Source organism: Ranitomeya variabilis, chromosome 5 (genome assembly GCF_051348905.1).
Source record: "Ranitomeya variabilis isolate aRanVar5 chromosome 5, aRanVar5.hap1, whole genome shotgun sequence".
Taxonomy (NCBI): domain Eukaryota; kingdom Metazoa; phylum Chordata; class Amphibia; order Anura; family Dendrobatidae; genus Ranitomeya; species Ranitomeya variabilis.
This window is the reverse complement of record NC_135236.1, coordinates 76,353,565-76,369,198: the sequence shown is the minus strand read 5'-3', so window position 1 is coordinate 76,369,198 and position 15,634 is coordinate 76,353,565. Positions and strand designations below refer to the sequence as shown.

General features: G+C 42.4%; 1 protein-coding gene across 1 annotated transcript in view; it reads left to right on the top strand.

The window, feature by feature from the left end:
• The window catches only part of NOTCH3 (notch receptor 3), a 91,594-nt gene extending 82,620 nt beyond the window's left edge, over window positions 1-8,974 (top strand). Inside the window, exons 26-34 of the mRNA XM_077262301.1 lie at window positions 1,689-2,018; window positions 2,136-2,299; window positions 2,383-2,596; window positions 2,678-2,762; window positions 2,853-3,015; window positions 6,170-6,468; window positions 6,657-6,804; window positions 6,901-6,998; window positions 7,246-8,974. Of these exons, the coding sequence (XP_077118416.1) occupies window positions 1,689-2,018; window positions 2,136-2,299; window positions 2,383-2,596; window positions 2,678-2,762; window positions 2,853-3,015; window positions 6,170-6,468; window positions 6,657-6,804; window positions 6,901-6,998; window positions 7,246-8,517 (2,773 nt within the window). The 3' untranslated portion in view covers window positions 8,518-8,974. The remainder of the gene's footprint in view (window positions 1-1,688; window positions 2,019-2,135; window positions 2,300-2,382; window positions 2,597-2,677; window positions 2,763-2,852; window positions 3,016-6,169; window positions 6,469-6,656; window positions 6,805-6,900; window positions 6,999-7,245) is intronic.
• The last annotated feature ends 6,660 nt before the right edge of the window (window positions 8,975-15,634 follow it).

The window sequence follows — 15,634 nt, the reverse complement described above, 5'->3', positions numbered from 1 at the left end:
GCACTCTTGTTGGAGGAGTAGTCAGGTGGCGGAGAGTTGTATGTTTGGGTGGGAGAGGGGGTAGTTCTGTTTCACCACCAAGCTGACTTAGGGAGACTCACAGGCCAGGCAATGCTCCCTGGGAAAAAAGTATGTAAATTTGTCCTCTTGGCACAAGAGAACAGTCTCTCTAGTGCCACCTATTGACCTATTGGGCTCTGTCAGTTGGCTCAACCCATTTGTATTGGGTCAACTTTCCAAGAGCTGTAACTTTTTTTTTTTTTCTAATTCTTTTTCGTCCTCATTGACAGCCAAATGAGGGCTTGTGGGTTTGTTTGTTTTTTTTGTCACCATTCACAATACCACATAATGAACCGAAAAATGTGGGGAGACTAAATGCGGTGAATTGGTGAGACAGGAAACGTAGATGTGCAACCGTTTAATTTTTTTATTTTTTTCATTTTTACACCTTTTTTATGCAATAAAAGTAATCTGGTAACACAATTCTCCAAGTCTGTCTGTATGAGTAAGGTGATGACAATCTGCGTGCATGTAATTTTATATTTTACTGCTTTGAAAAGAAAACAAATTCTAAAGTTTAGCTGTCATTTTGGAAGATTTTCTGTTGATGGTCTTGGGGTTTTTTTTGTGTGGTGAGCTGTCGTTTTTATTGGTTCTATTATCATTTGACTTTTTCATGTCTGTTTAATTCCTTTTTCTTCTTTTTTAAAGATGAAATTATCAAAAAATCTACTTCTAGCTTTTTTAATTTATTTTTTAATATAATTTTTCCTTTACAACCTTTACTGAACAGGTGAAGTAATTTGCAATATACTTTTTTTATTTTGTTTTATTTTTTCGAATGGGAACACGAATTAAACTTTTTATACATGTATATCTATATATATATATATATATATATATATATATATATATATATATATATATATATATATACATACATACATACATACATACATACATACATACATACATACATACATACATACATACATACATACATACATACATACATACCTATTATATTATAATATAATTATTTTTGACTTTTTGACTTTTTTTGTTTGCTTGTTTTTGTTTTTTTTGTTTTTCGTTTTACTTTAATTGTATGTGCTATTGAGAGAGGAAATTAAGAACCTCCCCCTTCCCTTCGCACCACAGAATCTAAACCATTAAATGCCAGTGTCGCCATCAGCAATCTGGGCTACCTCAGATTGTGGTGGTTAGAGGAAGGCGCCAGCTGTATAACACAGTCGGCACCTGCCACACATGGAGCAGGCTCAGCTCCTGTTCTGCTGTATGCACATGCACCCTACGTCCACAACATGTACATGGCAGGGTTCGCAAACGACTAAACAACTTTTTGCACCATGACTCTTAGAGCGCCTAGTTCTTCAGATCCACAATGAAAGATAGGACCCCACTAGTGCACCACCGCAATAGTTTCCTCCAAAAGATAGATGCCCTTCTGTAGACTTTCTTGTCCCTCATCAGTGTCTAGTGCTGGGTATTAGGAATTTGATAGAGTAGGAAGTTTGGTGACCGGAGAAATGAATGATGGGGAACACTCTTCAACTTTCGTTTCGCTTTATAAAATCCCATTATGACCTTTGTCAGACAATGGATAATATGATGCATATGAGTGCACTTTTCTAATTTCTTTTTTTTTTTTTTTTTTTTTCTTAAAGCCCAGTCTATGCAAAATACTGCATGGACCATTATGGAGACGGGCGCTGTGATCAAGGATGCAACTCTGAAGAATGCGGGTGGGATGGCCTTGACTGCGCTGGAGGTCGGGATGGAGAACAACTAGCAGATGGAGTGCTGGTCGTAGTGGTTCTGCTTCCTCCTGAGCAGCTGATGAAGCAGAGCACGGCCTTCCTGCAGAGCCTCAGTGCTATCCTGAGGACCAGTCTTCGATTTCGTCTGGACAAAAATGGGAAGTACATGATCAAACCCTACCGAAAAAGCCAGACATCACAGCGACATGTTAGAGAGCTGGATCATGATATTATAGGGTGAGTACAAGGTTGCCCTTATTAGGCTGGTGTGTACATATGTTCTTGCCATCACATGTGGAAATGAAGGAGTCAACCCAATTTTTGAGGGTTTGTTTTGTTACCGCCCATATACAGATCTGAGGTGTCACTGGAAATTGATAATCGCTTATGTAAGAAACAAGTGGACGACAAGGAGATGTCTGAATGTTTCCCCAATGCAGAGAGCGCGGCAGACTACTTGGCCGGACTCAGTGCGGTTGACAAGCTGCATTTTCCTTACCCACTGATATCTGTGACCAGTAAGTCCTGTTCCAAGGATGAGGGGGTGCAGAAATAATAGGAAAATAGTGGCCATTATATGACTGTCCTGATCTCTACTCAGGTCATAAAAAGGAAGAAGAAGAAGAAACCTCTGCTTTCCATCTGCTGCCACTAGTGGCAGTGGCCGGACTTCTGGTTTTGGTGGTCGCCATATTGGGTGTCCTGGTGTCTCGCAGGAAAAGAGCACATAGCACACTGTGGTTTCCTGAAGGATTCATCTTAAAGAAGGAGAGAGACCGCCGGGAGCCTGTTGGTCAAGATGCTCTTGGGCTCAAGTAAGGATGAAACAAGACCCCTCATAGACCATGTCCATGGTCACTGCTGATACCATGATCATTTTGTTGATGTTTTTGCAGGACCATTGCCAAAGCAGAACGTCTCATGGAAGATCCATCTGAAGACTGGACGGAGACCGACTGCCCTGAGACGAAAAGACTCAAGGTAATGCAGAGTTTTCTAGATGTTACACTTCAGGCTGAACCAAACTTTACAAGAAAAGGAATTAACTTACTTTTGTTTTTAATTCTGAAGACTGAGGAGCTATCACCATGCCGGCAGGATCCTGTTGACCCCCGTCCCTGGACACAGCACCACTTGGCAGCCGCAGATATTAGACTTCCTCCAGCTACAGCATTGACACCACCTCAGGGTGACTATGAAAGTGATGGCATGGATGTCAATGTACGAGGTCCAGGTGAGGACAAAGACTAGAGTTGTTACTCTTCTTGTCTAGTGACGCCACACATCTATCAACTTTTAAGGCAACCTCATACACATTACTTAGCTGCCAGACAAACAGTCATTCGGCCGACAGATATCTCTCTCGGATTTCCCATGTACAGAAACATTCGGCTTGGCAGAGCATTCTTATGTTCTGTGAGTGTCTCCTCTTACAGACACTTATCTCCCAGAGAACAAAAGGATCGGCCCCTGGAAATCCACCAGGCCGGATCCATCTCACTCCTGATATAATCTTTAAGTGAGAGTTAAGAAACCCCTGCTAATATCGAAGGTTTTCACGGACTTGCTATTTTCCTGCTGGTCGCAGAATCTAAAGTACATAAGATCCTTATTTAAACAATAGGCCATAAAGAGCCCATCATCAGAAAATCGCCTATCGGCCTTGGTTTTGTCATGCTGAATCTGCTTGCAGGGCCGGTTTTAGGCAAAGTAGGGCCATTGGCAAAAGTTTAAAATGGGGCCCCAAATGCTGACATATTGCACATCACACAGAAACATTTCGGTTGCATTTACATGCGCTGAGTTCAGCCCGCTAAACGAGTGTGATTCACAATATAGAAGTCGTTTGACGCTTGTTTCCTGGCCTCTTTACACCGGCTGAGGAACATTGATAGGGACAGAACAATCACTATTAGATCAATCTGTCCCCATACAGTATCATGTTATCAGCAGCATATCTGCGGGTTACATCGGCGATGTGCTGCTGAGAACAATGATTTTTGTTCCGGCATAAACCAATCACTTGATGAATAGGCAGCATTTTGCTTGTCAAGTATAATACACACCATAGTCCTCCACATAGTATGATGTACCCTACTGTCCTCCATATAGTATAATGTGCACCACAGTCCTCCATATAGTATAATACACTCCTCCATATATTAAAATACACTCCTCAGTCCACTGTATAGTATAATACACCCCCATAGTCCTCCATGTAGTACAATTCACTTCCCATAGTATAATGCACCCCATAGTTCTTCATATAGTATAACGTATTCCCCATAGTCCTCAATACAGTATAATGCAGCCCCCATATAGTATAATGCACCTACCCCACAGAATATAATGTATCCCCCTCATAAAGCATAATGCAGTCACCCAATATAGCATAATGTAGCCCCCTCACAGAGGATAATGCAGCCAACCCCCATGGAATATAATGTAGCCCCCTCATAGTATAATGCAGGACCCTCATAGGGTATAATGCAGGCCCCCATAGAATATAATGCAGAACCCCCCCATAGAATATAATGTAGCCCTCTCACAGAGCATAATGCAGCCAACCCCCATAGAATATAATGTAGCCCCCTCACAAAGTATAATGCAGCCACCCCCATAGAATATAATGTAGCCCCCTCACAAAGTATAATGCAGCCACCCCCATGGAATATAATGTAGCCCCACCATACAATATAAAGCAGCCCGCCATAGAATATAATGTAGCCCCCTCATTGAGTATAATGCAGGACCCCCATAGAAAATAATGCAGCACATTCATAGGGCATAATGCAGACCCCCATAGAATATAATGTAACCCTACTCATAGCATATAATGCAGCACCCTCATAGAGGATAATGCAAGACCCCCATAGAATATAATGCAGCCCCCCTCACAGGGGGTATAATGACCCCCATAGAATAGAATGTAGCCCCCTCATAGAATAATAATGCAACCCCCCAAATATAGCATAATGTAGCCCCCTCATAAGGTATAATGCAGCCACCCCCTATAGAATATAATGTAGCCCCTCATAGGGTGTAATGTAGCCCGCCCCTCCTCCCCTTAGAATATAATCCAGCCCCACAGTCCAGTACTCACTCACTGATTAAAAAAAACCCACAATACTCGCCTCACCTCACCTCTTTGTTCCCCGCTCTGCTCCAGGCTCTGTGCTCCGGTCTCAGCGGCTGCACTGCCCGGCACACAGGTGGTGCGCGATGAAGTGATGTCATCGCGCATCCACAGCGTCAGAGGGGGAAAGATGGGAGGGGGAGAGTCATCTGACGCTCTCTACTCCATCATTGCTTCCAACTGTATCGGCGTCTATGATGCTTATACAATGGAATGCGGCAGGCGGGGGTTTTGGGGTTGGCGCTGGGCCCCTCTCCCCCCCGACTCATGGGCCCCATAGCAGCTGTATGGTGTGCCGCTGGCTGGAGGCCCCTGGGGAAGTGGGGGCGCTAGGCCGTTGCCTAGTCTGCCTGCTGCTAACGCCGACCCTGTCTTGCATGACTAATTCTACAACATCTTAAGTAAAAAGATCCTAACCCACGTCAGTGCATCCAAGAGAAGCAGTGCATTGTATAGGAAAGGGAACATCACTTGACCGGTTCAGTACACACATTTCCAGGAAATCAAACACACAGGAAGTTAGCAGGTGGCCAATCATGCTGTTAACACTCTTATCCCACGCAAAATACAAAGCCCAGGGAAAAAAGACACAAAATGAGCATATATCCTGTAGTAAATACCTGGTAATAGTGCATGTAGATAACATGGTGCACATGGTTAACAAGGTTTTGATCAACAAAGCGTAAAAGCCATCTCACCGCGACAGTGTACCCCAATCGGGCCGATCCTGTCTCTAAGTAGCCTATGTTATTTACATGTACTAATACTATTTACTTACTACAGGGAATATGCCCTTTTTCTTGTGCTTTGCCTGTGACATGGCCACAATGTGGCCTTGCTCCTGAAAATTGGATGTGTAACAACTTATGTTCCAGCTCATTTTTTTGGTTTTGCTGCAGTTTCTTGTACTCTGTACAAACAGGGGCATGGTTTCCCCTTTTTAAGCTAGGTATTTCATCTATATAGCTTCCCATGGATAGGTGTATGCACAGTCAGACCGCGGTCCCACTCTGCCCAATCTACATTGAGGACCGCTGACACAAGGTGCGGTTTTTTATGCTAGAGATAGGACCATCCCGACTAGGTGCACCTTGTCATGGTGGGATGGCTTTTTTATGTGTTTTTTATTTATTTATTTTTTTAAAATCAAAAGTGTTAAAAGTACCCCATGTTATTGACGAGTACTAGTACCTATTTACTTACTACAGAGTAGATGCTCATTTTTTTTTTTTTTTTCTTGGGTTCTGTCTAGATGGTTTCACTCCGCTTATGCTGGCTTCCTTCCTGGGAGGCGGCCTAGAACCTGAATCACAAGAAGAGGAGGAAGAAGGGGAGGTTTCGGCTATTGCTGATCTTATTTGCCAAGGAGCATCATTGGGGGCTCAGACAGACCGGACCGGTGAGACGGCGCTACATCTTGCAGCTCGTTATGCCCGAGCAGATGCTGCCAAGAGGTTGTTGGATGCTGGCGCAGATCCCAACGCACAAGATAATACCGGCCGGACCCCACTGCATGCTGCCGTGGCTGCTGATGCACAAGGAGTTTTCCAGGCAAGTCCAATGGCCAAATCTCAATCTGTTTTTTTCTGGGGGAAAATGTAACGTTTCGATGACCGCTCATATGACCACCTCTGCTGTTCTCACAAGGGTTGGCACTCGGCTTTTCTACATTCTTCACTGGTGGGGGGGAATCTGCTGTTATCAATCCTATGAGTATTTTCGTTTTTTTTCCATTGCAGATCCTGATCAGAAACCGTTCCACTGATTTGGATGCACGAATGGGTGATGGGTCCACAGCGCTAATCTTGGCTGCTCGACTGGCTGTGGAGGGCATGGTGGAGGAGCTGATAGCCTGCCATGCTGATGTCAATGCTGTTGATGAACTTGGTAAGTTAGTTCTTTTAATCTGTTAGTTGTCAATTTAGGGTTTTGGGGTTTTTTTCCCCTTGAAAGCAATCTGATCATTCCTGTATGTTTCAACAGGAAAGTCCGCTTTGCACTGGGCAGCAGCCGTGAACAATATTGAGGCTGCCATGGCTCTGCTAAAGAATGGCGCCAATAAAGATATGCAGGACAGCAAGGTGAGTGTACAGGGGTACATAGATGTGATATCTGGTGGTCTTAAAGGTTCAGCAATACGAAGGGGCATCAAACCTTACTGGAGCACCGTTGCTTTCTGGTTTTCTAGACACAGTGTTAAATCCCTTAGATGTGGGTGTCTGGTGTTCACACCGAGCTGGAGCTCATCCTGAGTACCTTAGTTTTACTGCATCTGATAGACCTTTAAGATCGTTATTATCCCTTCTAAATAATTGCTTTACCCTGCAGGAGGAGACCCCATTATTCCTGGCTGCCAGAGAGGGAAGTTACGAAGCCGCAAAAGTTCTTCTTGACCATTACGCCAACCGTGAGATTACCGACCACATGGACAGACTCCCGCGGGACATTGCACAGGAGAGACTACACCATGATATCGTTCAGCTCCTGGAGGAACACAACACAGTCAGAGGGTCACAGGGAACAATGGGAGGGCACACCATGTCACCACTTCTTTGCCCTCCAAATGGCTTCATGGGCAACATCAAGCAAACCCCACAAGGGAAAAAGAATCGCCGGTCAGGCGCCAAATCTGGCGGAGCTAGCCTGAATCGAGCAGAAGCCAAGGAAGCAAAAAATAGAAACAAAAAGCTGTCTCTTGACTGCCCTTCTGGGAGTGGAGGATTACTGGAGAGCTCAGTCACCCTTTCACCGGTAGATTCCCTCGATTCACCCCGTGCTTACAGCGCCAATCCTGGATCCCCAGCAATGCAGATCCCTGGCACATTTCACCTTGGCTCCATGTCTGTGCCCTCCACCCCTCTCGTGAACGGGCTTATGGAAGGGCCTTTCGCTGTGTCTCTGGCGCGATTAAATGAGATAAGTGATGCTCAAGGGAATGCGATGCTGGCTCTGCAAGGAAGAATACCGCTTCAGCGAGCTCCAAGCTGTGTTGTCAACGGTTTAAACCTTGGCATGTTAAATCCAGGCAACATGCCGTTTGCTTGGCAAAGCCATTTGAATCCTTCACATCAGGCACGCAATGTAATGGCAGGGGCTCCTGCAGGATCTGTCCCAAACTTGCATCAGCTTCATGCTCAGCAGGTCTTGATGTTACAGAACCAGATAGCAATGCAAAGCCCCGTGAAGATCCAGATGGAGCAGTGCCAGATGCCTCCTAACACAGCTCACCTAAGGCAGCAGAGCATGCCACACGTAGCCGACAGGTCAACCCAGCCGCTTACCCCCAGCGAAGGAAACTTCTTTAAGCAGCAAAGTGTTCCTAACGAAGGCAGCATACAGACGCCACCGACGGTTCAAGCCTCGTCTCAGCAGACCTTCGCACCTTCTCAAGAAGAAACCCCGAAACACTACCTACACATCCCGAGTGAGCACCCTTACCTGACACCCTCTCCGGAGTCACCAGAGCAGTGGTCCAGCCCATCACCTCACTCGGTATCTGAGTGGTCCGACGCCACCCCAAGTCCCGTGGTAGTGGGTGGCACACAAGGCCCAGCGTCTCACCTACCAGAGCAAGCTACCAATATGCAGGTGTTTGCCTGACCTGCACAGGACCTCCTAATTGTTTTGTAGTTGCCTTCACATCTTGCCCTTGCATTGACTTTTTTTCTTTTTTAACTCTCCGTGCTCCACACTCGATGTGCCACCCTTTGGTGGCTTTCCTGCTAATTTGCTCTTTCTTACTCTACAAAACAAACAAAAAAAATGAAGTCTCAAGTGATTCTGTAAGAATGTTTTATGACGGGACCATGAAGAAAAAAACTTCTCTACAAGGGGACCATATATATATATATACTTGTATTTTTTGTAAAAACATTTTCATAACAGTAATATTTTTGGTTTTTTTTATTGCAAGGAGAAAAGACTTCATTATTTTTTATCCGTAGATATAAAATCTATTATGTGCACAGAAAAAAAAATAAGAAAATGTTACAATTGTTAAAGGAGGTGTTTCCCTGCCTTTTTTTTTTTTTTTTTGCTTCTTTTATAATTTTTTTTTTTAAGAAAACAAAGCTATCGTCACTGCCCTATGCTGCTCCACTTTTGGGGGTTAATTCTGACTTTAGATGGACTTTTTAATAGACAATATTTTTATCTCTTGTTCAATTTTTCTTATTCGGAAGAAAAAGAAATTCCACCTGGACTGTGTCTCAAAGAAGCGGTACAAAATTTAGCATAAATTCCTGTAGTATAGTCACAATTTTGAGGCTTTTACCCCTCAAATTTGATTGAAATTGTCACATTTTGCCATTAAACTTTTTTTATTTTATTGTTTAAAAAAAAAATGAAGAAAATTCTAATTTCTAAATTTTAATTTTTAGACATTTACATTTTTTTATAAATTTTTTTTTATTTCTTTTACAATTTCCATCTAATTTTAAGGGGGTAAAAGCAGCAAATTCTTTTTACTTCCCACCTGTTTTACAGTGCTCTCATTTTGTTTCTTGTCGATTTTGTAAGAATGAAATTAAAAGGAAGTTAGAGGGTGGAGAAAAATTTTGGCCATCGTTCAATCAAATTTTTAAGAATTGCTTCTAATTTTCACGCTTAAGCGCTTTTTTTTTTTTTCTGCTTACATTGCCCTGTGGTTAATGGGGGAAAGACCTTTTTTGGTGTCACCAATATTGTAATACTTAAATTGTATAATGCTAGGCTGTAGCCACATATATATGTCTATATATATATTTTTAAATATATATATATTTTTTGTGTACTGGGTATACATAGAAGAAATTAACCTTTTTTTTAATTTTCTTTTTATTTTCTTTTTTTTTTTTAAATGTGAGAGACGCAGTAAAGGAATCAGCTGAACCAATCGTGGGGAATATTAATATACGAGAAGTTGTACTTTTTTATTTATACTGTGGTATAAATACATATATATAAATGCACATATCTAGATCATGATTTGTGTATTTTTTTTTTTACACTGCCTTACAAATATGCTAGATTTTGTTTTTTGTTTTTTTCGTGCATTGTCTGATAACTGCCTGCACCATTAGACGCTGGGGGGGATTGTTCCTCTTCATAAAATTTTATCATATATGTATATAACTTTTTTTTTTTTTAGCACCCATAAATGTAAAAAAAACCATCTAAAATTTAGATATAAGGTGTCACGGCGCCATACCGAGGCATAATCTGTGTTAATTGTGAGTAAAAGGTCACAATCCCAAAATTATTTATAAAAAAAAATGTATAAATAATTTTGACAGCTAGCTATCCTGGGCACTGCCAATAAACCATAGGCTACAGAGCAACTTTCGGTTGTGTACTCAGTAAAACCTGTTACTTTTTTTTAAGCCACTCAGTCTTAATTATTTCATGACCAAAAAAAAAATCACCTTTTTTATGGAGAAAGTCTGTTTTTTTTTTGTTTTTTTTACACTGATCCAGTTTCTCTTTTTAATTATAGAACTTGCTAGTTATTTTTTATTAATCAACAATATGTATATTTTATTACTCTTGACATAATGTCCTTTTTTTAAAGAAATTATGAAAAATTCATGGAAAAAAAAAAAAAAGTGTAGCTCTATACTTTGTAAATATAATGGTACAGAATTCTTCATGTAAAGTGCCTAATTCAATAAAAACAAAATAATGTAGTCATTGAAATATCCTTTTTTTTTCTATTCAAATTGCTGAATTCTTCAGTCTGTAAGTTTATATTTTAGTAAATCTTAGGTTTAGTTTATTGGTCCACGTCTGCGCACCTCCATTGCAGCTATGGCATTTTGTCTGTAGAAGCTCTGAGCTGTAAGAAGCCGTAATGTAGAATCCATAGAGATTGTGTACTGGAAGGACGAAATAAAGTCTTGGGTGGGCAGATATTTCCTAATATGAACCATAATAGCTAGGTGCCATTCAAGATCCATAGAAACCCACTCGTAGGCAACATAGTAGTTCCAGCACAGTGAGGACCATTTCTCATATCCAATATTCAGATTGCTTTGGATAAAATGGCTGCGGGGTCTCCTGACCTTAATTTCACAAAATCATAGGTACCCTCTGCCAATAGAGACTTTGTGATCTGTGCTTGGACCATGAATATCAGACACGTAAAACCAGCCTATAATAAAACACCCTTGCCAACTCTCTTTGTTGAGGGAGGATCTAAAGTGATCCTTCACGGTTAACTCGGTGATTTCCAAATTAATCTACAGGGCGTTGCCGGCAACTGAAAATGACCAGACGGAGACGTGTGTCTCTGTTTGGGGGGGATCAAGCTGATCTCTCGGCCTCCGTTTATTGTGTATGACTTTTCATAGTCATAGAAATTATAGTTCAACCAATCAGCATAAGAACACGCTCACAGTTCTTAACCTATAAGAATACAGGAACGGTCTGGACGTCAGTCTCGTAGAACAATGCAGCCTCAGTCTCATGTTCTGCCCAGGTTGCAACAATCAAGGTCTCATAACAGCTGTAAACTTTAGCCTACTAACAAAATTTATATCAAAACAACAAAATGGAGTCGAAAAGCACAAAATGGAGAATCTTTCTTAATTTGTCCCTTCACATTCCCCCCTAGATAAATTTTGTTAATGTCCAGCATCAGAGGTACTATCCCAAGCTATAAGCTTGAGGGGTACTGGTCTTCACATGGCTGGTGCCTTGTTACCAGCCATGGCTGTTGCGGCGTACCTGTCCCCCCCTGTATACTAGAATTTACGAATAACAATTATTGATAACAGTGGTGGGGATCTTTTGAAGATAGCCATGCGCTTGGCATCAACATCTTCCTCAGATAACTTTGTGAAATCGGTGTAGAGAAGAGTAGGGGTGGCAACACTTTTGGTTTCATCATTAGTTGTCTTAGTGCAGAATTTCCTAATACATACAGAAATACACCAAAGAACAAGTTTTAGTATTACATACATAACAAGGATAAAGGCAACAATATATAACAAACTTTGCAAGATTCCATCTATCCAGCCCCCAAGTCCCTCAAACCAATTGGCTAGATTAAAAAAAGGAGAAGGTGTCTGCCCACCAACTGTACTTATTACCGTCATTGTCTTTATTATATTAATCTCTGAGTCTTTGAATATCCTCTAACTTTAACTTCATAGTGCTATTGGGATCTATATAATGACAGCAAGCGGGTCCAATAACCTGACACATACCACCCTGTGCTGCTGTTAAATAATTTAGTACTACAGTATATTGATTAGTAACTATGATAAGTTGGTTTTGGACAGCAACAGTAGTATTAAGTATATCCAATATATCCCAAATTTGATCATCTAAATAATCTGTGGCCCTAAGCAATTTATCCCACATTTGTGTAATCATAGGGTAAATGAAAATAGAACTGACCATTTTATTGGCTATACCCATCTGTACTACTAATCTTTCATGATATTGTACAAACTTATTATTCAATTATATTGGGGAATTTAGGCTGTCCCATGCGGTTACCAATATTATTATATGGCAATACGAAAAACCAAAACATTATGTCCCCTTATTTGCTACTAGTCTGTTTGACCAGCTTGCAGTGCGATGCGTAGATCCACGTCAGCCTTCCTTCTAGCTTTACTGACGTAATGAGGAGGACTTGGTAGGGACCGTCATACAAGGGTTCTAGTCCGTGTTTTCTGACATGGCTTTTAACGACTACAAAACCACCAGACTTCAAGTTGTGACAAGTGTCGGTTTCTGCTTAATCTGGAAGGGAAGAAGAAACTAAAACATGGGTGTTAGCATGATTTTTACTAAGCTGAATAACATATTGAACAGCACGGTCAGTTTCTTCTGACAACTACTGAGACTGGAAATTTGCAACTGGGGGCCTAGCACCAAACAATATCTCATATGGGGACAGGCCATGTTTTGCCTTATGGGTAGTACGAATGTGGTACAGTACAATAGGTAGGAGCTCTGGCCATGGAGCCGTAGTCTCCTGCATCATTTTGGTCAATTCTCCCTTCAGTGTGCCGTTCAGCCTCTCAACTTTCCCACTGGATTGTGGATAGTACAGAGCATGGAGGGCTACAGTGGATCCAAGCATTATCAGAACCTCCTGATACACATGAGAAGAAAAGGCCGGGCCTTGGTCACTTTCGACGACTTCTGGAACACCATATCTGCATAGGACTTCCATCACCAGTTTCTTTGCTGTAGTCTTTGCAGTCATGTTGGTAACGGGGAATGCTTCTGGCCAACTGGAGAACATGTCGACAACCACCAGACAATATTCATACCTTCCAGACTTAGGCAACGTGATGTGGTCCACCTGGAGTCGGGCTTAGCAAGGTGCTTCGGGGGTGCACGTTGAAGTTGACCGGGATTGCAGGTCTGACACATATTACATGCACGGTTGAGTGCTGTCGGGACTGTAGAAATACCTGGAGCCCAGTAGAATTTTTGTACTAGGCCTGGATTTTTTTTATTTTTTTTTTTCCTCGATGTGTGGGCCCATGTGCCTACATGGCAATAGCAGGGTACATCCGTTTAGGGAGACACACAAGTTGGTCCTTTTTCCAGAGACAATTGTCCATACATGCTCCATCAGCCTTCCACCGCTTCACTTCTTCCTTTGGGGACATTCTCTGCATCACCATTAATCGGTCTCGCAGGGTCCGACAGAAAACCCTCAGTCTGTCGTGGATCATCAGGTTCCTGTAGAGTCTGTGTTTCTTGTAACTGTTTACGCTGAGAGCGTGTGGTCACCATAGCTGGTATGGTCAGGTCAACGGGTAGGAGAGCAGCAGCTTTTGCTTCCAAATCCGCAAAGGCGTTACCAACAGTCTGTGGACTGTTCCTAGAACCGTGCACCTTATCTTTGATAATGGCCACCTGGGTAGGTAATTTGATTGAGTCCATGAGGGTTTTGACAGCTTCAGCATTCTTCACTGGAGTCCTGGCGGTGGTAATAAACCCTCGATTGGCCCATAGGGCTCCGAAATCATGAGCAATACCAAATGCATACTGTGAGTCCGTGTATATATTAGCCCGCCTGTCTTTGGCCAGAATACATGCAGTAGACAGAGCCTGAAGTTCTGCTTCTTTTGCTGACAGTGAGGGAGGGAGTGCAGCTGCGTGCACTACAGTGTCTTCCGTAGTAACAGCGTACCCGGTGTGGAATCTGCCGAAATCATCAGCATATCTTGAACCGTCCTTCAGGGCATTGTAGAGAGGGTGCATTATGCGGGATGCGTCCGGTATCCACTGACGAAAATAAGTACATAGTCCAAGAAAACGCTGGAGTTCAGTCTCATCTTTCGGAAAAGGGAGGGAGCTGACGGCTATTTTTCTTTCTTTTGTGAGGTGTCTGACACCCTGAAGGAGACAGTGACCCAAAAATATCACATGACCAAGACAGAACCGAAGTCTCGAGGCTGAAACCCAACAGTTCAGATCTGCCAGATACTTGAGGAGGCTAACAGTGGCAGCACTGGCTTCCTGCTCTGTTCGTGCACACAACAAAAGATCAGCCACATACTGAAGTGGTGTGACATAGGGGTGATTTAACTGCCTGAGTAAAAGACACTCGCCCGTATTTTTTTCAAACTCATTGGGACTATGTTGGGCCCTTTGTGGCATAACTGTCCACATCAATTGTCGTCCCTGATAAGTGAATGCAAATAGAAACTGGCAATCTGGGTGTAATGGAATGCTGAAGAAGGCATTGGCAAGGTCGATGACTGTGAACCAAGCAGCATCCTGAGATCTGGGACAAAAGAGTATGGTTCTACAGGCATTATTGGGGGTGGATCTGGGCCTATCAGGGCCATTATAACCATAGGAAGGGCATGTAGGATACAGGGGTTATATAATGTAAGAACCATCTGACCATCATCTTGGAATTGTATTCTGAAGCGGAACTGTGATAATATATCTGCCCCCAGTAAATTAACCGGACATACGGGAGAGATTAGGACCTGAACAGTAACCTCAAGGAAAGGACCCACAGGGTTTTGTAAGAGTATATTTATTCGGTCTGCCATCTACTCTAATTGAAACAAGCTCTTGGTCTGAGAATTGACATTGGGGGGCTTGGGAGGGAGATTCCCAGACAGGGTTAAAAGGGATATTGGAGAACTAAATTTGTGTAGGGTGGGAGGGCTGGAGTTGAAGTCTCTTACGTGGGCCACTGATAAGGAACGGAGCTGCGTCCTTGCAGCTGTGAGGGGGGGGCTGTATTTGGAGCGGGAATTGCTGTGGCTATTGGTTTAACCTTTGCCTTTCCTGCTGATGCAGAACGGGCGAAGTTTTTTTGAAAACTCTTTACTACTTTTAATGCATCATCCGGAGTGGAAGTCTCGATATCAGGTCTGACTGACATTATTGCCTCTTTCAATTCACATTTAAGGCCGGACATTAAAGCTACTACAAAAAGGTGTGAATGGGCTTTTTGTTACAATGAGAATCCCAGATCTTTAAATACTACCATAAGACGCCCATAGAACTTCTCGACAGTCCAGGATATATTGGGGTTAAGGGGCATAGGGCTTACAGTCGGGAGTAGAGGCTTAATTTCCTGGGGAGGGACCATATTTCACTTTCAGGGAGACCCCCTGTCCCAAATTTTTAATTATTTGCTTTCCAGACACATTAATCTCAGTCACTTTCTCAGTTCCTTCTAGTACCACAAAACATCCAGTTTTTGTTTTTTTGTTTTTTTTTTCAGAGTAATAGACAACTTTCCTTTTTC